The 26,296-nt window shown below is 33.2% G+C and overlaps 1 protein-coding gene across 2 annotated transcripts in view; it reads right to left on the bottom strand.

The window, feature by feature from the left end:
* Window positions 1-26,296, bottom strand: part of LOC129744496 (fatty acyl-CoA reductase wat) — a 122,501-nt gene that overhangs the window by 81,574 nt on the left and 14,631 nt on the right. Inside the window, exons 1-2 of one of the 2 annotated variants that reach the window (XM_055737035.1) lie at window positions 17,809-18,224; window positions 6,182-7,067 (exon numbers count right to left, since the gene is read on the bottom strand). In XM_055737035.1, the coding sequence (XP_055593010.1) occupies window positions 6,182-6,485 (304 nt within the window). In that variant the 5' untranslated portion in view covers window positions 6,486-7,067; window positions 17,809-18,224. Of the gene's footprint in view, window positions 1-6,181; window positions 7,068-17,808; window positions 18,225-26,296 lie in introns of those variants that run through there. The other variant, XM_055737033.1, reaches the window with a different exon arrangement.

The following is a 26,296-nucleotide window of genomic DNA, read 5'->3' as shown; positions in this document are numbered from 1 at the left end:
AAAACTTGCCTGTCTTGGGAATCGAACCCCGAACTGAAATTAAAACTCGAAGTGGTGATTTTATTTTGAAAGCACCTCAATGTACTTTTTGTGACTTGACAAATCCCGCTTTAAGCACTTTTGTGCCCTTTATGTGACTCAACTTCCGTACAACGTATGTATAAATCACTTTTGCAACTTTCAAGTTCATTAATGAGTACATATAGTTCACTCATGGAAATTGGGCAAAACAAGTCACATCCCAAGTAACACAGATTCAGCCAACTAGCATTTCGATGTTTTATTATGGTTTTATTATGGCTTTTTTTGTGCAGCTCGTTTTATGACGGTTTTATTATGGTCATGCAAAATGCTTATATTCTTGAATCGATCATCTGTTTTCAGATAGTTTTGAAAACTCTCATAAATCTTCCATTAAACATACTGTTTTAGTTATTTAGAAAGAGTTAGGAATGCTACGTTTAAACTATAATAAAACACAAACTTAGAAGTTTGCTCCAAGCTTTTTTTTTGCATGTTCTATAATAGCACTCAGTGCCTGATTATTAAACCGCCATAAAACTTAGTGACAGTTCTTGATCAAGACGTCAAAACAGGACACGCTCAGATTAGATAGCACATATTTGAATAGGAATTCCCATTTTTACACATTTTTGATAAGTTCTGTGTGTTGATTTTGAGTTGAAATAATAAAAATTATAAAAATCTATGAAAACTTCGAATTACCGCAAGTGGAATGAAACTCTACAATATGAGTATTGAGTGAAAGGGTTCAAATAGGAGGAACAAAATTTGTTGCTTGACGCCATCATTAATACAAGATGGCGGCTTCCGCTTTTATTTTCAAAGTTGTAAATAACTGAAAATATCATGAAACCTTTTTAATATTGTTATTCGAAGAAAGTAATAAACGAGTAGAAGTCGAATTTCGTTGTCCGTCGCCATCTTAAATTCCAAGATGGCGGCTACCACTCAACTTGAAAATACTGTATATGACTGGAAATTGCATAAAACCCTTACAATATGGGTATAAGTTGAAAGAGATCAACCGGTAGAAGTAAAATTTCGTTGTCTGACGCCATCTTAAAATCCAAGATGGCGGCTTCCGCTGCACTTTGAAATGTAGAAAATGACTAAAAATGATATGAAACCCAAACAATATTGGTATTGGGTAAAAGGGCTATACGAGTAGAAGTCGAATTTCGCTATCTGACGCCATCTTGAAATCCAAGATGGCGGCTTACGATAAACTTTTAAAATGCTATAAATCATTGAATATCGCATGAAACCTTCAAAATATGGATATTTTTGAATTGGGATAAGCTATAAGAAGTTAATTTTTGCTTTTTGGCGCTATATTGAAATCCAAGATGGTGGCTTCAGCAGAACTCAAAAATACTGTAAATGAATGAAAAAGGTATGAAACCCCCAAAATATATTGTATTCGATAATAAGGCTAAACGATAGAAGTCGAATATCTTATTTCGCGTTTCTCTGAAATGCTTTAAGTGTTGCCCTTTCACCCAATACCCCAATTCAAGATGGCGTTTGATAGCAAACTTCGACTTCTACTCGTTTGGCCCTTTAACCCAATACCCATATTGTAGGAGCTTCATGCTATTTTTAGTAATTAACAACATTTTCAAATTCAGTGGAAGCCGCCATCTTGGATTTCGAGATGCACTTGATTGCGAAATTTTACTTTTCTAGTTAAGCCCTTTAGCCAATACCCATATTGTGGGGGTTTCATGCAATTTTTAGTTAATCCTGCATTTTAAGGTTCAGCGAAAGTCACCATCTTGGATTTCAAGATGGCGTCTGATAGAGAAATTCCTCTTAAACTGGTTAATCCATTTTAGCCAATGACCATATTGTGGGAATTTCAAGTGACTTTCAGTGATTTCAATCATTTTAATGTTCAGTGGAAGCTGCCATCTTGGATTTCAAGATGACGCCTGATATCGAAATTTGTATTCTACTCGTTGATCCTTTTCAATTTATATCCATATTGTGGGAGTTTCATGTGATTTTCAGTGATTAACAGCATTTTAATATGACGTCCGATAGCAAAATACGACTTCTAGTTTAGCCCTTTCTCCAAATACCAATATTGTGGGTCTTTCATGCGATTTCCAGTGATTACCAGCATTTCAAAGTTTATCGGAACCCACCATCTTGGATTTCAAGATGGCGTCGGAAAGAAAAAAAAATCGACTTCTTCTAGTTTAGCCCGTTCACCTAATACCCGTATAGAGATGGTTTAATGCGACTTTTTGTCATTTACAGCATTAAAAGATGAGCGGATGCCGCCATCTTGAATTTCAAAATGGCGTCTCAAAGCAAAATTCGACTTCTACTCGTTGAGCCCTTTCACTCAATACCCATATTGTTGGGGTTTCATGCGATTTAAAGTCATTTACAACATTTTAAAGTTCAGCAGAAGCCGCCATCTTGGATTTCAAGATGGCGTCAGACAACGAAATTTGACTTCAACTCATGATTTATTCCACGGGTCATTCACAACCAATCCCTATTTATTAAAAAAGTCTGTCCTCATTTACTGTACTAATGATTAACAACTCAGAAATGAGGAACTCATCCTAAGCGTGTAATTGGCTGGCTTGCGAGAGAAACGTCAAATCGTAGCTTTTTTTGGGGTCATCATTAAACCATAATAAAACTATGAATTGACTCACGCCATGTTGGTTGCAAAATCGAAGGGCACAAAATGACGCCATGTTGATGGATTCACAATGCAAGCATTGAAAAATATTTTGTCAGGCCTTTTTCCATGAATTCCATCATGATTGACCATCAGATTTGACGAGGCGCATTTATTTTAAGATACTATTTCATATACATTTTACCTAAAATCTTGACTGGCAGTAGAAAAGAAGCTCAATATATGGTTAAAACATTGGATTTTTAGCTATTAATTTTACCAAATCATATCTGAATAATGCAATCATCATTCATCAACCATTATGGTTGCTGGAAAAAATAAAAAAAAAACTCCGAGAACTGACAGAACCGAAAAAAACAAAAAATTCTAACATGTTTTATAATAGCTTTTTAAAAGCTTTGGTGACCAACATTTATGACCAACAATTATATGTCTTGATGACGTTTCTAGGGTAGGGCCAAATAGCCTGATTTTGGCTTTATTAGAGTCCAGGTGATGTTATAGAATGCGCTTTAGCTTTTTATGAAGATTAATGCGATAGTCCAAACGATATTTTGCTGACCATAATAAAGCTAAAATTGTTACTTGGGATACAACGTAGATATGAATCGCTTTTGCAACATTTAAGTTCAATAATGAGTATATAAAGTTCACTGAAGGGAATTGTGCAGTTGATTCTCTTTGTCAGCCAATATGAAACTTTCAATGCCTTCATCCAAGTAAATATGTGACTTTTTATTGCTTGGGTACCTTTTTAAACGACCTAAGGTAGTGAAGATAGTCGAGGAACTGAAGAAAGTATGGGTTTACATAAAAAAACGGTTGATTCACAGGTTGTGCAGAATCTTATGGTCGCGGTTAAGGCCAAGGTGGGGGCATTTGCGTATGGACTGTAAATAAAATACGAGTAAAATGGTAAAATTAAGTTTAATAGTTATTTATCAATTCCTGAAAATGTGATGGCAATCGGATGAAACCCCGAATTTTGCGTATCAATTTTGTGTGTGACAATTTCATCGCGGACACCCTTTGTTGTATGCAGAATCAATTTCCAATTCAAAATTGTTGTTTTTGGTTCGATATCAGAAACAATGCAAAAAGAATCATTGCAAAACAATAGTACCGCCTGAAAATACACCACTGTGCTTCTCATAGAAAGTTTTTAGAAAAAAAATTTTGAATTTGAAATTAATTCTGCATAAAATAATCCTGACAGTACGGTTGTACAAAAACAAGTAATAAACGACATCTTTGATGATCCTGATGATGGTGTCAATAAGCACCGAAACGTCGGAATAAATTAGATGTCGTTTTATAAATACAAAATTGGACAGATTTGCCATTTTCTGAACGCATTTTTTTACTTTTTGGCGAAAAACTGAGCACATTTTGAAAAGAGTTGTAATTGTATAAGATAAAACTACCCAACAAACCATTAAGCACTGTTGTAAGTCGCATTTAGGCAGCATTACAGCATTTCAGTGCCTATTAGCTGTTAAGAATATTCACAAATGCCAATAGACTTTGTGACATTTAATTGTCAAATAGGCCCTGTCTGAGCTAAGACAATAAATTTTAGTGCCATTAATCGGCTTTGTGCTTGACGTTTTGAGAAAAAGAAAAAAACAGATGGCAAATTCTTAACAAAAAGAATAACAATCTTCGATCAAGATGCCTATCGAGTCAGAGGATTTTGCCAGCGATCAAAATTGTGAACGGAAGACAAGATTTGAGCTGTTCCAGTGGTTCCTGGAGCAGAAGACGGTCTATAGCTAAAACTAACCACCGAGCTGGTGAAGATCCCGTTGGACCTTGAAGCTCTGGAGTCTCGAGTGCCATGAAGGTGAAAGGATCTGCGCTAAAGGAGGTGGGGAACTACTAGATCATCCGAAAAATACTGTCCGATTGGCTCTGAAGAAGCAGAAAAACGAGCCGAGTTTCCTTTCAATAATGTGATAGATGTGAAATGTTTGTATTTTGTGAATCGGTGATTGACATAAAATTTTGTTGAAATGTGTTGTCAGAAGGAAGAACGGCGAAGATATTTCTGTGACGAAAAATTGAATAAATCTAAAATTTTGAAGAAAATCATGCTGATTGTTTTTATCTTTCTTTAATCCCTTAAATTATAATTCTTTTCTTTTCTATAGTGGTCAGGTAAAATTTCATGTTTAGGCAACGGTAGATCATTTCAATTCAAATACGACAAATTTTCCTTGATTGATAGATGTACGAAATAGTTCAAGGAGCAGAGGCGTTGATAAACGCAAAGCACCGGTAGATTGAAAGTTCAATTCCTGCTTCTGCAGCAATATACATACGACTAAAAAAATCCACAGCTAAGGAACGGAGGAGTGAGGAAGAAGGAAAAACAAATAAATACATAGGAAAATAAGACAAAACATAAACATCTATTTTACTTTTTTTTATTTTTTCATCAGTGGGTTGTACCCACTGGAAAAATATTTTGACGTTTCCGCTTAGGCACTATATTAGCCGATTTGCAGGCCAAAAGTGGCTTTTAATCAACACTAAAGTAGAAGATGGAGCTTTCAGGCTTTGTTGAGCATTTTCTATATCCCACTATAATGCCAAATCTGGGCCATTTATACGGCTTAATGGTTACTTGGGTATTGTTTTATAGATAAGGCATGCTCAGTTTGGTATAATTTGTGTACCCGATCAATGCAAAACTCTCTTAAAGACTTAAAAAAGTTTTTATAATAGTTATTTTAATAAAACAAAATTTGTTACCTGCCCACTGGTCGATGATTTAATCGGACCAACTTGAGGTTTGAGCGCTTTTATCCAGCTCTGGCCTTATTTATCGGATGCAAGTTGCCAAGCATGTTCGATGTTTGACGTAAGTTATAATTTTATATTTTTTGTCATGTTTTCCTATAACCAACGATATTTTTAGTGATTTTTTCCATAAGGAAGTATGAGCTTAAAACCAATACGAAAGGTGACAGATGCACTAGCAAGGTCGGTTCGTTTTGGCTTTTCCGCCGATCATAATTTAATTTGCAGTTTTGGCAAGTGAAAAAAAAATTAACGCAGTTATAAGGATTCAATTGTAAATTACTTTAATGCAGAATGTTATCAAATACGATTTTCTTCGATGTTTGATTTTGTCTTATTTTTAGGCCTATATCTTAACATGTATTTCACCAAGATGCATTTTGGCATGCCAAGTGAAGGAGCATGCCAAGTTAAGGCTCACTTTCCCTATTCAAATAACTGTTAAAATGTTATTGTAGCACAAAAACGTCATGTTTACATATTTTTTGAATAAACTTAAAAACTGCAAATAAAAAACTGCGTTTGAAAAACAATGTTAGACCCTCCGGTGGAAATTGTACTATTTATAATGAAAAATCTATAAAAAAAATGATAACACTAAAACTTTTGACGAAAAATTACTCAAATTAAAGTTCTGTTGAATTGCATTTTATCAATTTTTCTAAACTATTTTTCTTAAAAGATCACCGAACTTACTTTTGCCCAAAAATCCGGTTCCACCGGTGATGAAGACGCTGGCACGGTCATAAAACTGTTGAATTTCGGTCAGCTTCCGCTCGATCTGCCCGACATCGGCTTCATTGATGTTGACGTTGATTGTGTTGATATTGTTGTTGTTGTTGTTGTTGTGATTGTTGTTATTATTGTTGTTGTTGTTGTTGATGATAGAAGCGTCAGACATGATTAAGCCTCCTCCTCCGCCACCCCCAGACAGATGCGGCAAATCGTGGGCGGCTGCCGATTCATGCAGAACATCTTCAAATGATTGCGCCACGGTCATGTTGCTTCTGCGTTTTTTGGTGTTTTTTTTTAATGATTTTATATTTTTCTCTGTATTGCTTCAACTAGAGCTGCTTACGATAACAACTCTCACTTTCACAATGGCACTTCGAATTTTGTAATTTTCGGCTTCACGTCGTCCACCTGCCCAGCTGAAGATGTTTTGTTTCGCGTCTTGTAAAAATTGGTCGATCACCTCTTTTCGGGTCAAGTTACGCGATTGCACTCATTAGTCGACTCTTCACGGTTCAAAAATTTTTACGTTCCGCAACTGTAAAATGCAGTTTTGTAGCCGGGTGAGACTTGTTACCACAGCCTATCAACGACGAAAAATTTAGCATACGAATGCAATTAGGATTAGGTCCTAGACACTACCTTAGAAAAAAACTTTAAGATCGATATTTTGAACAACTACACATGTAAGTAGGAGATAGAAATTCGTTTGCACTGCACTTGAGTTGATTGTGTTGAAATCTTTCTTCGAATTTGAACCATCCAAGCGATGAAGTTTGTTATACTTTTCTAACGAAAATTGTTGCAAATCATCAATCGACACCTTTTCTGGTCAGTCAAAACGGACACGCTGTGGAAAAAACAAAATTTTAAAAATTAGTCATTATGTATATAAAAATTTTTCGAGTTTTTTTTTCGCAAAATAAGATATGACGCATGAAATTTAAAATTGACAACAAGACAAACTTCTGATGAAATGTTGGCTAAATAACTGTGTTTATTTAGTTATCTTCTCATCTCATTGATCATCTAGAAAATTCTGTGTGAATTTTGAACCTCGTGCTTTTGTGAATCAGTTGAAGGTGCAAATTGGGTGTATGAACTGCATTAACCGGATGTTTGGATGAGATTCTTTTTTTTACACAATTTGGTTAAGTTTTGTTTGGATTTGGCATTAGCATATATGAGAACATTTTTTCGTTGATCCAGAAACGAAAACGATGACTACGCAAGTCGCAAGTACACATTTTTTCCACTGTAATATGAAAACGATACCTATATCCGAACGCGAAATTCGACTAGCCCAATAGTTCCTTGCACTATACTTGGCTTTCAGCAATATTATTTGCATGTATCAAAAATTCGCGAAGAAATAAGAAATAGTTTTAACGGATACTCTCTTGCCAATAATATTTCGTCATACCATGTGGCCAATGAACTGTAGTTGTTTTGAAAAAATGCCAATTAGCACCAGATGCCAACAGTCTCCCATAAAGTTTTTATATCTTTTTGGTCTGATCTGAAAATCATTTTTAATCAAAATTTAGAACAGTGAATGTTATGAAAGTGATTAAAATGGTACATTGCAATGTTAAAATAAACTTCTATTATATGTTTAATTTAAAAATATAAACGCAATTATTCGACTTTCATTTTTAATATTCATAATCAAATTTTGATATGTATATCAATAAAAAGACCAATTTTCCCTTTCTTCATCATTAGAATCACCGTCTAAACTCCCAAAAAGAAGAGAGAAAAATTGCACTTAAATTCCAATTTTCGGGAATTCTGTTTTTAATATTTCAAATTTTGTGCTTTGGTGATATAATTTTTTTAAATGAAATTCTCAACTGAGTGGTCAATAGACTGCAGCAGCTTTATAGGGAAAAGTATAAAAGTGTAAACTTTTACACATTTTCTGGTTTTTTTTATTGAATTTACAGTAGAATAAATTTCTTAAAATTTTGATAGCGCTTCAATCAATCCTGATTTAGCAAAACAAGTTTCAATTTGATAGGGAATCGAAAGATTCCTTTTAATTCAACCACGGTAAATGAAAAGTTCATATACCGGTATTTCGATAGCAACTTACTACTTTCTTCAGTGAGCCTTTTCGATTCGATTTTTTTTCGTAAAAAACGATTTGATGCAATTTTTTTTGCCTCTCTTCAAAAGTTGAATAATAGAACGCTGCAAGCTTTGTATGAAAATTTCAAATTCTTAAATTTTTACACCTCCCATAACTTTTTTGGGTTGTTTTGCTGCCAGAAATAGCATAACAAAAATTGGAAGCGATCCATGCAGTCCTGAATTAGAGCAACGAGTATTGTTTTGTATAGAAATGTGTATGAGAAAACAAAATTTTTCATTCTTAAATCGCCAGAGATATACTGAAAGTTCTAAAAAATATAACTCTTGATGAACATTTTCCTTGATTCTTACGGTACAATTCATGTGAACAAAGCACAAAGCTAACTTGTACTGAAGATATTCGACGTTATACTAAAATTTTGTTTTCAAAATTTTTTTTTTAAATTTTAGCGTTTTTTACTGCTTATTTGAAAGGTGTGTAAAAATAGAATGAGGTTAAAAAATCCCAGAAACTGCTTTGCATAGCTTTGCATAGGAAATCTATTGATTTATATAACCTTTGCAAAAACATTTCATGAATTTATTAAAAGCTCCAGGAAGTAAAGTCTGTCATTTTTAAATACTTTTCGATGGATTCAGATGTTTTATTATGAAATGGTTATAACTTTTTTCATGAAATGCTTAGCTGCTTGTCATATAAGCAAAAACTGAAGCTTAAGAATAGTCAAAACCAAACATCAAAGACCGACTTCATTTCAAGCTTATTTGAATTTTTGGGATGATGTGCAAAAATTTCTTCTTCCATACAAAATTGAAACGTGTTGCGCTATTTTAGGAATCAACCAAATCTTCTAAAACTTCACTCTAAAACTGGTGACCCAAAAGGCATCAAAAAACCATAAGCGAGAAAAAAGTTATTTTTGATTAACGCAGTCGGTGATTAACCTTTACAAAAAAAATCACGTCAAACTAGTATATGTTCTTAGACTAAAGTTGCCAGAATTTTTCAGCACGTACCCGGGTCAGACAAATCCGGGCTATTTTATCTAAAGACCTGGCATTTGAATTTGAATTGAAAAATTTGATTCCAAAATGTCGACCAAAATCCGGGCAATATCCGGGTAAATTTGGTCAAATCCCAGGGATTACAACACCAAAAAAAATTTTTTTCTCATCAGCAGTTTTAAAATCGTATTTTAGGCCTTCAAAAAATCTTTCATATTTTTTTTAATTGCTCAAAAATTTTCGTTTTGGATGCATATAGATAAATTTTTACAACACAATATGTTTCGGCAAATAAAGTGAATAAATACGGGAAAATCCGGGCTTTTTGAAATGAAATCCGGGCTTTTTGAAATGAAATCCGGGCCGGACCGGACTTTTGTCAAGTTTTGTATTAAATATCCGGGCAAACCCGGCAACTTTATCATAGACACTTGGCAAAAGCATTCCATGAAATAATTTAAATCTTTTATCAGAATTTAAGATAAGATTCTACTTCACATTCTCAAATAATATTTGAAAATTCTACATTTCAATCTGAATGATGAAAATTACAATTGCAGCAAATTTGAGAGAAAAAAATTTAGGGATAGGATAGGGGTAAAGAATTATTTGATTCTGTCTTGAATTCAAACGTTGAAAAAAAAAAAAACCACAAAATTAGAGCTTGACTATCTGTGTAAATCATCACAACAAAAGTTTCAGATTAGATAGAACTCAAATTTTGCTTCATGCTTTTGATAATAACTTTAGATTGCTAGGAGGGGTTTATAAGCACTTGCTCGAGCTTCAATGTTGTACATAGAATTGTGATCATTTTATCACAATAAACATTAAAAAAAAATAAAAGCCTGAATTGATAGCGCTGATATATTCCAGATATGCCTGGATTGAATATTATCAGGAATTTGGATTGAAAAAAACATAAATTGAATGCACGGATTTTGTATGGTGTAAATTAAAATCGTCCAGATTTTTACGGCCCAGTTTGCTGAAGAAGGAACATTAAAATCATGTGGATTTTCACGTATCCACTCGTTACGATAATTTTTGCCTGGTTTACGTGAAGCACTGAGAATAAGTATGAAAGAATTTTTCCGGGCAAAACTGATCAAAACCACGGAATTATTCGATAAAAAATCTAGAGAAAAACACCTTGAATATGTTTTTCCCCAATTAAACAATTCGTTTTGGGACGCAACAATAAAAAAGTATATAAATTTATTTCAGATTTTTGTAAGGTTTCAAGAATAAAGTGAATAAATTCGGGCAAAACTCGCGTTGTTTTCAACAAAATCCAGGCAACCGGGTAGAACCGCACTTTTCTTTGTATTAAATATCTGGGCAAGTCCGGGTAAAACAGGGAAAATGGGCGATGGGCGCGCTCGCAAACCCGGTAGGGGAGAGGCGGGTAATATGCGCATATTAAGGAAAACACTCATATTCTCCCATATTCCGATAGATAGGAGCCTGAAAACTATATGCACATGAGCGGACATCTGTTTTCTATACGTAAGAGCAATTTTTCTGTTAAAATCTCTTACAGTTTTTGTGAAAATAATTTTATAATAAAAGAAGTCAAAATAGCCGATTTCCGAAACCGGCGGGCTAAATGCGCATATTTATGTTTTAAGCTATATTTCATTTACACTCGCAATATTTTGAAATTATTTAATTGAAAATGGTAGAAACGGATGTTAGGCATACGTCAAGGCTGAAATTTTGGTGAAATTTTTTACATCACTCATTCTTTGCATGAAACATAGTTAAGTATGCCATATGGCCATATTTCATGGTAATATTTTGTTTATATTGTATTTTTATCGGATCAGTATGAAGTTTTTCTTTTTTTGCTGAAAGATCGTGATTTGAGCGAAGATTTAATGTTTAAATGATAGGAAGTAAAAAATTTATAAGAATAATCTATTTTTCTTGATATAGGCATTTAACCTGCCTTGATATGGGCATTCAGAACGTGTCTCGTATTCCAATATCTTATCATCTACAACTTTGCCTCAGCTTCAATTTGTTGAATTTCCGATTTCCAGATGAATAAGAAAGAAAAACCATTAAAATTTTTGTTTACAGAATCTGTACGCACGATAATTAAAATTCAATATATTATATCAAAACTGACAAAAATCTTGTTTGAATTTTTAAATTTTTTCGACTTTATATAACAATTTTATTTTTTCATGCCATGTGTTAAAAGCGTACTACCCTCAAACTGCACTGATTAGATATGATGAATCTCCAGCCATATCGTCAATCGGCTGTATGCGCATATTACCTAACATGCGCATTTAGGAACACTTCCCCCTATACGATTTCTCGTGTGTTAAACAGAGAAAGCAATAGCATTCACTCCAATTTCACTCCGATTAGCTTTCATTCTTATGGAAATCTGTGTAATAGTAAAGAGCCTTTATTCTATTTAGCAGGCCCAGTCCCAATTGGCAAGCTTAATTTAGAAGCAAAATAAAAAAAAATCCTTGATTCTAACGTAAAATTCACACAAATAATGTAGTGACCGGCGCCATTCTAAAACGCGTGCTTACGCTTCAAATATCTTTTCTCATCAGTTAGATTTCTTCAACCAAGCTTAACGAACTTTTTTCATACACACATAATATCAAACATACACCACTATTTTCTCTGCTGATTTTACCAACACACTAATTGCGCCCCTCCTTTTCTCTTCTCTCGATAAAATGTGATAACGTTTACTAACGCAACTGGATCACGTTCTCACAGTCGTGCATCGTAAATCTTTTTTCGCCTACATCGTCCTCACTTCTTTGAGTATTTGGTAAATCTACAACTTATTTCATCTTCTACTCAATCCTAATCCCTACAGTTAAATGTTGTTAAAACAAAGACACACTCGAGTTACGTGAAGAACCGCAAATTGATCCGCAAAGTTTACAAGGATTTGGTGCATTCTATGTGATGTTCACGTTATTTTTGCTCATTAACCTAAAATCTATTCGACTTAATTAAGTTTACCTTTAAAATCAGAACAATTTTTAGTTAAAGGATACGAAAATAAGTCACTCGTTCAATGACATATACGTGAAACGCTGTAGACACATTCCACCGTGACGTGAAATCGCTTTTCCGGACTTTTCTGCACTGTTATCATTCTAGAAGTCAACCAATTTACTTTAAAATTTAAAAAAAAAACTGTTGCAAACGGTCGCAAATTGAATTTCCTTCAAAATGAATATAAATTGGTCATTAAAAAATGTAAGATGTTTTTGTTGTAATCGATTACTTTTGTGACGTGAATTCACGCTTGAATTGACCACTTATGACTTCAGTACATACAACCTTGATTTCCTGTTCTATCTGTGGGAATAGAATATCAATGTCTTCGAATGAGTTGTAGAATAAACAATTATCCACGATTTGATGTGCGTAGCTTTTCGATTGAACAACAACGAACGAAGTTATGCTTATTTGAATTTGTGGCGTGAATTCACTCACTTCAAACAGAACAGGGCAATTGACTGAATTCACGTCACGAATTATAAAGTTATACTGAACCATTCTTTAGAGCCTTCAAATTTTATGTTCACTTCCAAAAACGATATTTTTTTGTTCCGACTTCTACAAACATAAATTTTCAGTATCTTCACCTGCATAACTTTTTCCTTCTTTTGATTGGCACTTGAATAGCAACATATTGAGGGATCATACGTTAAAATTACTACTGTTTTTCGCAGTCTTCGCTCAAAGATTCACTTGAACTTTTTTTTATTTTTTTTCAATCTTTTTGTATTTTTATTTGAAAATCACGTACTTTTAAAAAATCAACTAAATTATGTTCGATTTGTAAAAATCCGACCATATGGAGGGTCGAAATAGCTTTCAGAGCATATTTTCCATATAAAATTTTACAAGAATCAAATTTCGTGACGTGAATTCACACACTCGCGCTGTTATAACTCAGCTAGATTACAACCGATTTCTATAAAATTTAGTGTTTTAGAACCGTCTTAGCATTTTCAAAGAAGATATCATTTTTTTATGTAAGAAAATGTCAAAATTTTCCCGTAAAATTTAAAAGTTCCTTTTTTTGTGACGTGAATTCACTCATTTGCGACTGTTTTTGTTCGCTTTTCGGAGCAACCACATTGAATATAAACAGATTCTTTTTTCTACAAATCCTATAAAGCAGTGTTTTTTGGCTTCAAAACCTATTAAAAAAATCCAAAATAAATTCATCCATATATTTTAAGAAATAATGTTGTAAATGTTGTCAAAATGACCACTTTTTCCAACCAAAAAAATTATTTTCTAAATCATATAAAACATGTGTAAAGTTTTTTTTTCTTTTTTTCGTTGGTTTTGTGTGATTTAAATTATCAAAATTATAGACAGGTTTGAGTTTTTTTATACAAGAACGGATAAAAATCACTTTTGAGCGGTACAAGCGCGTGGAATGTGTCTGAAGCAGAATCCCTTTTCACATTTAATTTACATGGGAAATTTACCTACAATCCATTTGAAAATTACGTAAATTATGTTTCTATCACTTATCACTTCACTTAAACACCAGTCAGGGCCGGATTAAACCATCGAGGCCCGGGGCAACTTTTTACAGGGGGCCTTTCAAACCTTTTTTTTATACGCTGTCCCAGAGATCACATAATATTTCAAACATACAAAGGAACTGTGAAGAGTTCGTTATATTGCCGTCAATTCACCATTATGTCTGATATCTTGAAACAATAATTGCTAATTCATCACGTGCAAACATTGCGGAAGAACTAATCAACTGAACTAAAATGAAAATGCCGATTAGAGCTGTTCAATACAAAATTCAATTCGCAGTTTATTTAATAACATTTATAGATCACCACCCAGAAATCTCTGGATGAATTTAAAAAAATAGTTTATTTAACTCTTTTTAATTAATAATCAATCAGTTGGTATGAGCTTCATCGAAAACAGGATAAATATTTTCCTCATGAATATTGTGAAGTAACATTCAGACTTCAGACAATGAATCTAAAATAAAAAAAATCAACGGAAATAAATTTAAATTCCATGGAGAGGCAGACAGTTTAACAGTAAAATTCAAAACTTAAAATAGGATTTTATTCAGACCCACAATTCAAGGTCTCAAATTAAAATTATACTATAAAATAACAAATGAAATTCAAATACAAATCAAATCAAAGTTACAATCAGAGGAACGCAGGAACTGCAAAATTTATAACTCAAACCCAAATGTTTTTTAACTTTCATATTTTTCAAACACAAAAAAATGTGATCATGTGATGTGTTGATTTTGAACGTGAAATTGAACATTATTTTAATTTATTTTTCTTTAAATATTCAAAAAAAATAAGAAGCTTTTGTCAAACAAAAATAAATTTAGAATTAAAATTATATTTTCAAGAAAAAAAATCATAAATCTGGAAAAAAATGAAATTGAAAATATTCAAATATTCATGTTAAGAGAATCGCTCAATGAAATTCGTTGCTCAACTAAATATGAGAGCGTTTTTTTTAATTATAATTTGAGAATGATCATTTTGGGTGGCCAACCCTGTCTTTTTGTGGCCACGAAGTTCTTTGCAAGATAAATATGTTCTGAGAATTGAATATTTTTCTTCGGAAATGGTGTTCCCAAACTACACACCAAATGCAAACAAACAAAAAAAGTCTAAGAAATCTTATTTGATGTCATTTTACAAAAAGGTTTCCATTGAATAAAGGAATAATAACAATTGGTTTTTTGTAAACTTCGTACCATCGAAAAAAAAGTAGTTTCCATCATTTTATGGCAGTGATGAGAGCTTTCAAGCACACTCTTGTTTTCCTTTGGAAGGGAGACAGTAAGACAGTGATCGTTGAATAAAAAAATTAACAGAATCACATTTACATCAGAATCAAAATTATATTATTATAGCAACTTCAATTTTTCTTTATGTGTAAGAAGCTTCCATGCAAAATTAATGGACTCTATACATTATCAATGTAGAACGCAACACAAATCAAAAAACTTTCTATTATTTTTTAAACAAATTGAATAGAAAAAAATTACTGAAACAAAACTTTGTTTTAAAAATATTGTTAATCAATCAAAATTTTTCAACTTTTGCAAATTATTTACAAATACTTAATTCGGCTTTGTTAATGTTTCAAATTTGTTAAATTATGCAAAACTTCAATAGAATAGTTTAGTATTAACAGCATGTTTTGTATTTGTGTTAATCAGTAATAAAAACTATAAAGAACTGATAGTTGTGTAAGATTTATCTAGATTTCAACTAAAACCAGAAAATTACAATTCTCAGAAAACTTCAAGTTATTTGATTATACATTTTCTTTAAAAGTACTTGCTTTTTTTTAAACAAATTTTAGTTGGTAGAAGGTCCCATCTTGTTTGGTGAAGGTTTTCCCTACACATAAATCAAATCAATGTGATATTATAAAAAATTTCAACTGAAATTTTAACCGCTTTGGATACTACGGGTTAAAAAGATTTAAATTTTGAGGTTTGACACGAAAGAGATGAGGAGGTCCTTACTTCTGAAATAAATTCGATATGACTCATTTTAAGGACGTTTATAAAAATCTTTTGAAATGCCAAATACTTTTGAACGTTACTATTTATTCAAACATTTCTACTTTCAGATTGTTTATTTTTTTAATTTGATATAATATAACATTATTCACAAAAAATTTTTTTATTGTTTTCTGTCAGAGTTTTAAAATTATCCCTAAGGGACGCGGAATTTGTAAAATATTAGCCATATTTTCAAAATATCTGTCGTACGTATAGAATCTGGATACAAATAAGTATATAATATGCAAATCTTCACCTGAGGAAACATAGGCATATTTAGAAATGTTTCTGTTCAATTCAAAATCAAAGAAAAAAATGTTGTTTGACCCGCAAGCAAATTTCATTTCTCAAATTTGGCCCGCTTGTTAATAATCTTGGCCACCCTGAAAATTAGCTCAAAATTCTGTGAAATTTTACATTTTTCTGTGATTTCGGCAACCGTGCCTGGGGTCCAAAATTAAATAAGTAATTAGTTTTAAAAAATCAAAATGGTTTTCAATGGTGGTCAGTTCAAGCTTAAAAATCAAAGATTTGAAGATTGAACTAAAAAAAGGAAAGTTTTATCACACAACTTGAATTTATTTATGACTTGTTTTCCTTACTGTTTTTTTTTTTATTGGGAACACAGTTTTGTATAGAAAATATTCTCATCTAAAATTGCTCGCAAAATTTTCAAAATGCCATTTTATTAAAAAAAAGGCACCATAATCTGTACAATCATCAGCTTGAAAAGTTTCGTATCAATGATTTCTAATATATTTTATCACTTTTTCAGATGTAAACCGCCGATCGCGCAAGCCGATCAATTAACATCGGAAAAATGATTTCGATTAGCACAGGTGACGAGAGCTAAATTAGCACTATCCAAGTGGATGAATTTAGCCGGTCGATCACGACAGACATTCTGGCAGCGAAACTTTGTCGCTTTCCTAACAAACTTGGCAACTGATTTAACGAATTGTTTCAACTGATGGAATTAAGGTGTTTTTTGCTGCAATATTTTATTGATTATCTCCTAGAAAAGTTTGTGGTGAAGTATCTACTATCTAGACCAAGAGAAAAATTTCAATAATTTTGAACGTTAAAACAAAATCTAAGTTTTTGATGCCAGGTTGGAATTTAAGTTTCGTAAAGACAAATTGGTTATTGCAAAGTTTAAATTATTTTTAAATCTTTTTGGCGAATTATGAATTTCTGTTTCATGTTGGTGTACACTTTCGAAACTGCGTCTTCCAAAGTCTGTGATCGAAAATCGAATTCCAAAGGTGAAAATTTGAGATCACGAACAGTTTTTAGAATATTGAATTGAGATCACCTGAATACCCTCAACAGGTAAATTCCAGGTATTCAGGTAAAAAAAAGAGTTAGATCTCAGTGACCTGGATTGGGAAATCAGAATTTCAATGTCAAAATCTTATGTTGAATTCTGGATATCAATTAGTAGAATAGTAGAAAGTAGAAAAAAAGTAAGATTTAATGAACCAAAATTTTGAATGGGACTTCAAATTGAAATTCAAAATTCAAAACTGAAACAAGTTTATAATTTGAATACTTCAAAGTCAAAGTCAATATTTTCAAATTTGAAATTCAAAATATGAATCTTAAATACATAATCTGATGTTTACTAATCAGATCTTGGTATCAGACTTAATCACCAAAAATTCAGGGCTCGAATACGAATGTATTTGGTTTACTGGTAATTATTTAAAAAAAAATGTAAAATTAATGAATAGTGCTCACTGCAGCATTACTCCTTCAATTTTCACCTTACTGTGACTTCCTTTTAGCAGTAGATTGTTCTCTAAATCATAAACAATCTGATCTCGAAGTGACACAATGTACTTGTTCGATACAATGCAACGACATTTCTCAGTCAGTATTAACATCTTTTTCACTTCACTAATTTCATTCATACCTTCAAACGAAGCCGTTCACCAATTCTCAAACACTTTACACAATACAGTCGAATAGCCGTTTAAACCGAATCAACCAAACGCTAACACTGTACTTAAGTAGGGGTCCTCTCGTTACAAAATTACAACACCAAAATGTCACTACACAATGGCACCACGCATAGGAAATGGAATCATCAAATGGTTGTTTGAGATTGGTTACACCATTCACACGAAAAATTCTCAACGTCCAAACGTCCACGTGTGCCGCGATTCAGAGCCAGATATCGACTGTCTGCGGTGACGCCGAACCAAACGTGTCTTATACGGCGCAAGAACTTTTCGCGAAAAAAATCTAGCGGATGTTCTCGAGGGTCCGGACTCGAAGACTCGAAGAGTGAGACTGTGTTCTCTTACAACAACAAATAACACCAACCAATCAAGTCGAACGGCGATCACATACTGATCGGCGACACCGGACGGGGACACTTCCGAATTCAATCCAAACCAATCTTTAAGCATCAACCAACAATGTGTTCTACCATTTGCGGAGCGTCGCGACGCCTTGACTCTGCGCAACGCGCGATATGCCTCGAAATTGCGCGCTTACGCCTCATCGCGTTGCGATGCGTGGATCCGGGCGTCGTCATCGGCGCTGGGAGCGACGCTTCCGTAGATCGCTCTCTGGGTGTTTCTCTAAAAGGTGGTCCGGTTCTTATCAGTTGTTTTGGAGAGTGAGTTCCATTTCTGAAAGGCAAAAACAAAAACCTGACCCATGCCGGATGGGGTCTGATGCAATGCGATGCGACGCACTCAATTCGATCTGCTCAACAGCTGATCGGCGTCGATGCAGCGCCGCCCCGTGGAAGCCCACCACGCGGTCTGATTTGTTTTGCTTCCTAAGCAAAATCGGTTGATTTATGCCGGAGTTATACATATGTAGGAAGCTGGAGGATTTATTTTTTGTGGATCAGCGGGTTGATGCCAAAACGAGGAAAATTGGCATTGTTGGTGATCGTGAGAAGAAGTGAGTCATTGAAGTGGCGAAATGAAAACATAAACAAATGCAAATTGTTGTTTTAGTTTTGACTGAATCAACTAAAACGGATCTAGAATCTAGATCTAGAATTCTCCCTCAACAAATGTAGTAAAATTTAAATCAATCGAATGTGAGAATTATAATTTTCGAACCTGAATTTTCAAGAAGAGCTTTGCCTTCATTAAAATTGAGGCGCTGATGATCAGAGTGCAAGGTATTGAAACAAATTACTTATTTCAATCTCTATTTTTTGAAAATTGGACTCAAATGAATAATATTTTGTTACAAAAAAGCATGGACGATTTTTTTATTGGTCAAATAAAAGAAAAATATTAAATTGTTCGATTAAAAAAATAAATTTTTCGTATCCAAATTTCAAATTTTTTATTTCATTACGACAAACACGTTTTATATCCTTGCTCAGGTAAAAAGTTCACTCAAAACGATTTTATTTCTTAGAAATAGAAGAATTAATCGAATCTGCGTGAAACTTGTAATTCTTCATGTTTAACATATAAGGTTTTATGGTCAACAAGGCTGTGCAATCTGTTAAAACCACAGCTTTTCGTTTTTTTACTCGTATGCACTTTCAGAAAACTATAAATATTTAGTTGAGTTTCACTTACTTCCAACAAATTTTAACTAAAAACAATCATATCAAAATTGGGGCTGAATGCCCGCAAGACCACGTGTTTTCTTAAAAGTCATCCTCCACCATGTTTGCCGCGATAATAGACAAGAAATGGAACTTCGTTGCCTATTTGAAGGCGTTTTACCTATAAGGATACCAAAAAGTGTATTTTAAAACGCCGAATATTCGATCATTTTTGCAATAACAACATTTTTTTTCCAAAGTATGGTTAGTTCACAAAAATACGATGAACGTGTTATAAAACATTAGATATTTCAATTATTACATTCCGTATAATCATTGTTCCATTTCTGACCACCCTTTCTGCACTGATCACACTGACAGAACACTTAGAACCGAAAATTCAAGCATTTTCTGGCTAATTTTTTTTGTCAAATTTTGCAGGTTCACAATACCGACGGTAGGTGGCGAACCTCTCATTTTCCCGATACAAATTCCCTGTACGAATAATGTCCCTGTTAAGCCCAATTTTATTGAAGGAATTAGCTTTTTTTAAAGTTGGGTGGCACTTTCTAATTGGCATAGAATTTGTTCAAATCGATCGATGCGCACTTGGGAATCGATATTGCGTACTGTTGGAAAATTATCCAACAAACGAAAGCGAGTGTCCAGTCAGTATGGTCAGTGCTTTTGGTATGGTGCGTTCTAGTAGATTAGGTTTTGGGCTAGTCTAGATTTTGGCGTTCTATCTCGTGGTGTGTTTTTAGATGTTATGGTTTTTTTTTACAAAAATATCCTCAAAACCTTGTTTTTAACATTTCTTTTTTTTTTCTTTTTAGTGAGACGTAAATCTATTTCGTTCAATTTGGGTTTATTTGATTGGTATCGCTGTAAATAGCGATTACGGCAACAGTTTTATACAGTTTCCCCCTACATTCCTCAAGGATATTATGGCCAGCATTTTACAAATACTAAAACCACCAACTCACAGAAAGAGTACAATGCACGTCGTCATGACCGCTGCACAATGAGGAAAAAAGTGTATAAACCGCGAAGAAATTCGATCTCTTCCCTCCTACATGAAACAAATCTATGAAAATGTACTTTCCATTAGTGAAAATGTCCGGAAAATCGATTGAACGTATTTTCAGACGCCGCACGAGCTTACGAACGGAGTTATAGTGCCTTTTCAACTTCTAATTTCCCTGTATGTAGTAAACAATCCAGAAAATAACTAACTTAGACTTGAAAATTTTGGACAAAAATAGATCTATCTTGTGCGATTTTACTTGAAGAATCTAATGGAGGTTGTTCAAGCCTCCCCACGCTTTGGAAAATGGAGTAATGGCTGTTGTACCCTCAATTCCCTTACATTTTTCAAATAGTTCAGAAAAAGCATGTTCGGACTTTTAAAAAGCATGTTCGGAACGGGGAGTTTTTGGGGGTTAAACCCCCCCATGAGGATCCAAAAAAGCAAACGAGGTTTTCTACTCTACACTCAAAATTTTAAATCCATAATCAAATTATGATCAAAGAGCGAAGATATTCAAGAGTAACAATCTAGACTAAAAACTAATGCAAAAACTTTAAAAACCTATCCCAATTTCAAAATTCTGCTACAGTTTTTCTAAATTTTTTCACTTGTTCATAGAATAAGGTTGTCAGAATTTTTTCAAAACGTATCCGGGTCTAAAAAATTCGAGCTGTTTTATATGAAAACCTGGGAAAACCGGGTATTTGATTTCAAAATTATCGACCAAAATCCAGGCAATACCGGCCAATTTTGATCGGAACCAAGGAATTGCTAATCAAAAATCAAGAAAAACTTGAACAGAAACAGAAATTTCGGACACATAAGTAAAAAATAATTTACAACACAATTTGTTTTTAAAAGTTTGATTCAAAACTGAGAATAAGAACAGACCCGGTAAAATACGGGCTTTTCCTACGAAAACCGGGCACATGTGTGACCGAATTTCTTCTAAATTTAATATTAAATATCCGGGAATATTTATACTATTTATCGAGCAATCTGACACCTTATCATAGAAATTCAGGACTGAATATTAATCTTTGAATCTAACACCAACTTTAAACACTTTAAGCTTCTAAGTGATGATTCAGAATTAAAAACTCAGATTCAGATTCATCATTTAAAATTCAAATTTCGATTAAAATTCACAACGCAGATAAAAAATAAATAATTGAAAAATGAATTAAGATTAAACTAGCGATACAGAATTTAAATAATAGATTCATGAAAGATGGCTCAAAAACTTGGCTCAAAAAATTCTGATCTGGAATTAAGATTCGTAAATCGTACTTATTGTACATTTCAGAAATCGTATCGAAATTCAAAAACAGATTCAAAGTTCAATTTTTGAATCCAGGTTCAGAATTAAGATTTAAAATTCAGGAAAAGATTTAAGTTGTTAATGGGGTTTTTAATCAACATATTATTGTAGAGGAATTCAAGAGAACATGAACTTAAAAATTACGGAATTTAAAATTTTTTATTCAGAATTAGTTTGTACACACAATCTAGCTGAAAATCACAGATATAAAAAAGTATTTGGGTTATTTTTATATGTTTTGTTTTATGCAAAATAACCCAAATAATATTTTAAAAAACTAATCCACAGGATTTTTATTATGGAATTGATTCTTCATAAAAAATATTTCGTGTTAAATATCCTGATCTTCACCAAAAAAATCTGCACCAAATTCTATATTTTCCCGGTGTATTGTTTAACATTATTGATAGTGGCAATATCATATTGCAGTTTTTAAAGCTAAATTTCAAGTTAGAATCATAAATTTAGTTCAAGTTTGCATCAAGCAAATTTGATCTGAAAATTTTTTATCCTTTACTGTTTTTTTTTTGGAAATTTTTATCTATTTTCTTCAAAGGTTACAATCTAGGAATTAGCAAAAGAGTTTTGAAGATTGGGCTTGTTTGATTTGAGCATAGAATAACTTTTTTTTAGAAGGCAAGCCTAAAAAGAAATTAATTTATGCTCAAATCAAATAATTTTGATCTACCAAACTCTTAAACAAATTCATAAATTTCAACCTTCGATGAAAGAAAATTCCAAGTTTTGTTTCTAAAGGTTAAATAAAAAATAATTAGTTCACCTTTTAGGCTAAGGACCACTTTTCTAAAGAAACGATTTAATACAAAAACTTTGAATGAGAACTTAAAAATGAATAATCATATAGTAACAAACATAATTTGTTTTTTTTTTTATTCGTACGTTGTTGTGCAAAAAATCTTAGGTAAAAATCAGTCACCAACCCCCCCCCCCCCCCCCTCCTCCCTTCCATGGGTCGGTTCTTCCTACGGCCCTGGCATTCACTACGAGACGAAAAACTGCACTAAAAACTCTAACAGTAGATGGGGAAGTGCTAAACTTCGAATCACAGGTGAAATATCTAGGAATCATACTAGACTCAAAGGGTAGAAACACAGTGCACGCGAGCGAGCGAGCGAGCGATTCGCGCGAAGAATCGCACCTCATTTGAACACGTTGAAAACTGTGAGACCGTTCACAGTGCAAGCGACGCGATTCGTACTACTCGCGCGAAATACCATTCGGAAAATTATCCGTCGCAGCAGTCGCGTGAATACTTTGTTTTGGTTCACCCAAACTTCATATGAACCTGCACTGAGATTATTTCTCGGCAGTTTTATTTGAAAATATATCGCGTTATTTTTAAATAATAAAAAAAAACGATTTTCCTCGACTAACTTTTTAAATAAATTCGAAGCAGAGGTCAATTTCAATGATGACAAAGTTTTTCCAGCATGTACCTGTCGTTTGTCCAGTATATGGACGAAATGGTGACCAGCAAATTCTGAAGAGAAATTCGTATTATTTTGCAGCACGGTGAATTTGAAATGATGAATGTTCTTTGTGCTGTAAAAAACACATTACTTCGGGGAAAAAATTAAACATTGTGAATTTATTTTTTCGCCAAGCTGCATAAGATGCATGTTCCATATACCGGCGCGCGTTTTTTCTCTAATTATTTGAAACCTTTGGAGATTCCGATGACAAATTGCGTGGTCATCAGGTCTCGCACGATCCAAAAATTTTTCATTCCATTTTTAATTGCTTGAATAATTTAAGAACGTGAAGTTTTGATGCCAAAATAAATAAGATGGTTTGTAAAAAATAATTTTCTCCGAAAAACAAAAACTCCTTTTTTTTAAAGAACAAATAAAACAACTTTTCCTACACTCAGAAATGAAAAAAATATAAATTTATTATTTTTCATGTATTTTCAAGCTTTACCGTGCCCACTTCCAGAATTATTTCTCGCCGTGTAATAACTGAAATATTTCTCATCGAGAAATATCTCGGTTATTAAAATTTATGCATTGAGAAATATCTACGACAGTGACATCTGGTGGTGGTGAATTAAATGGAATTTAAATCGGTGGTTATTTTTCAGGATTATTTCATTGATAAGAGAATTGTTATGCATTTTTCAAATATTTGAGAATTTTCAAGTTTATTTTAAACATTTTTAAATCACATACAATATGAATATAAAATTTTTCTTTCAGATATTTCGAAATTGTCGACATAATCACTATTTAATTTTTTCGTTGAAAACGAATCATGCATGCGGTAATAGCGTTCCTGAAAGAATTGTTTAATTTGCGCATTGAGTACACTTGTTAGTGATGATTACCATAAAACTGACCATAGGGAGGTCCACGACATCCGCATTAGTATTAATTTATTGTGGAAGAATTGAACCATCAGGTTCTCCACATGTCCTCGAAAGACGTCCAAATTTGTTGTTGATGTATCTGGAAATAAGTAAATAGTTCTTAAGTTATTTTTTCTTAATTTTTTATGGTTGAAGTTTTGTGAAAATATATTATTTAAATACGGATTTTTCGTTCCCATGAATACATGAATATAATTTTACGTTTGAAAATACGCTCACCCACCTTAACATGCAGCACCCGGTTGGGACTTGCGGCACTCTTATGATTCTCAACAGGTTATAATTCCTTCACTTCAGAGATCCGTTTGATCGAATTGCATGTGCACGAGGTATCCAAGTTTCCACCGGATTTACTTTTGTTCTATGCACTGAAAAACTGACCATGTGAGGTCGGCCGTGCATCGACACTGGTTTTCCGTTCCAGTTGACGGTCATATTGTTTAAGCGGTCACCAATTTTCCGAGTCCATTGTGGATGCGTCGTACATGTTTCAAAATCAAAACATTCGCGACGATCAAAACAAAATGCCATCGATCCATCAACAAAAGAAAGAAAAAGAAAACCAAAATGACAGGTTGAAATGTTTCGCACTCTAAATTTTATGCACAGAATGATTTCTCAAGCAGAAATATTTCCAAAGTATTAAAAAATAATAACCCGATACCTATTTTTAAAGGACTGAAAAAAATATTGGCCTGGTAATTACAGAATACATAAAAAGAAATAATTTTTATATTTTATTCATTTCTGAGTGTACACTCAGAAATAGAAAAAATATCAAAATACCTTTTATGTATTTATCCTGTAATTTTCAGGCGATAAATTATTACAGTCAATAAAAAATAAGTATAGCGTTATTATTTTTAATACTTTGGAAACATTTCTCAGTGATAAATCACCTTGCGCTTAAAATTTATATTCGAAACATTTCAAGCTGTCACTTTTTTCATTTTTTTTGGCAGTTGCTGTTTGTTGTTGCTATTATTGGAAGGAACTCGTTCGATAAGGTTCGATAGCCAGCATAGAACTCCGGTAGTTCTGATACACGACGATAATCGAGAATGTCTGCCAACCTCCCGGGAGTCACAGCAAAGCTGGGAAGTTGTTCAAGCCATGGAAGATTTTGTCTTTCCTCTCCCGGTCCCGATTCAGATACAGAATTCTTGTCGGTTTCCGATGATCCGCAGATTCATCTGTTAATCGATTTCAATGAATCTAAGCTTGCTCACATGACACCGGAACTCGAGAATAAAATTCTTGACGATTCGATCGTTTCGCTTGGTGTCGAAGTTGTTGTATATCAGGTAAGTGTCATTGCCATTAGGTGTATGCATTTTATTAAATCATTTTGTTTTTTTTTTTAATTTTCAGAGCAACCTGAGGCAATTTCACTGTACTGGATAACGCTTGAGTAGCTCCGAAATCTTTTAAAGTCCCGAGACAGGCGACTGTGGTCCAAGGTCCTAAGTTCGTCAATGTGTAATTTTGACTAGGTTGACATTTGTGGTTCATTTTGATTTTTATTTTATTTTAAATGATTCCAAATAAAACGTTAAAAGTGAAATAATTTTATTTTTAATAACCAAAGAAAATTAGCAATAATTCTTTTGTGCAACTGTCGCTTTGAATTTCATTCCGATCTCCACCACCAGATGTCACTGCCGTAGATATTTCTAAAAATTTTAATAACCGAGATATTTCTCGACGAGAAATATTTCAGTTATTACACGCTGAAAAATAACTCAGTGAGTGGGCACGGTGAAGCTTGAAAAAGCTTGAAAAATATTGCGGAAATTGCACCTATTTAGACTCCTGTGCAAATAATTTCCACGCAGAAATATTTTCGCACTGACGCACACATAGACAACCCGTGTCAGTTTTTCAAATCAGCCGTTGCTTGCTTCTGATTTTCGAATCACATTTCCAAACGGCATAATCGTTATTGTTTTGGCGAAAATTATTATTAAATGCGAACCAAGGAGTTTAATAACGAAAATTGACCGATCAACATATGAAAAGAAACGAACAGAAAACAGAATGCATCCTGTACATTCGGGTACAAGAATGTCAGTGGAACAAATAAATCATGCATTATTCGTGTTAGCCGATCAATAATTAAACAAAAGTAGTTAAGAATAAG

This window comes from Uranotaenia lowii, chromosome 2 (assembly GCF_029784155.1).
Source record: "Uranotaenia lowii strain MFRU-FL chromosome 2, ASM2978415v1, whole genome shotgun sequence".
NCBI classification, from domain to species: domain Eukaryota; kingdom Metazoa; phylum Arthropoda; class Insecta; order Diptera; family Culicidae; genus Uranotaenia; species Uranotaenia lowii.
Note: the sequence above shows the minus strand (reverse complement) of the source record. Positions and strands in the feature narration are given on the sequence as shown.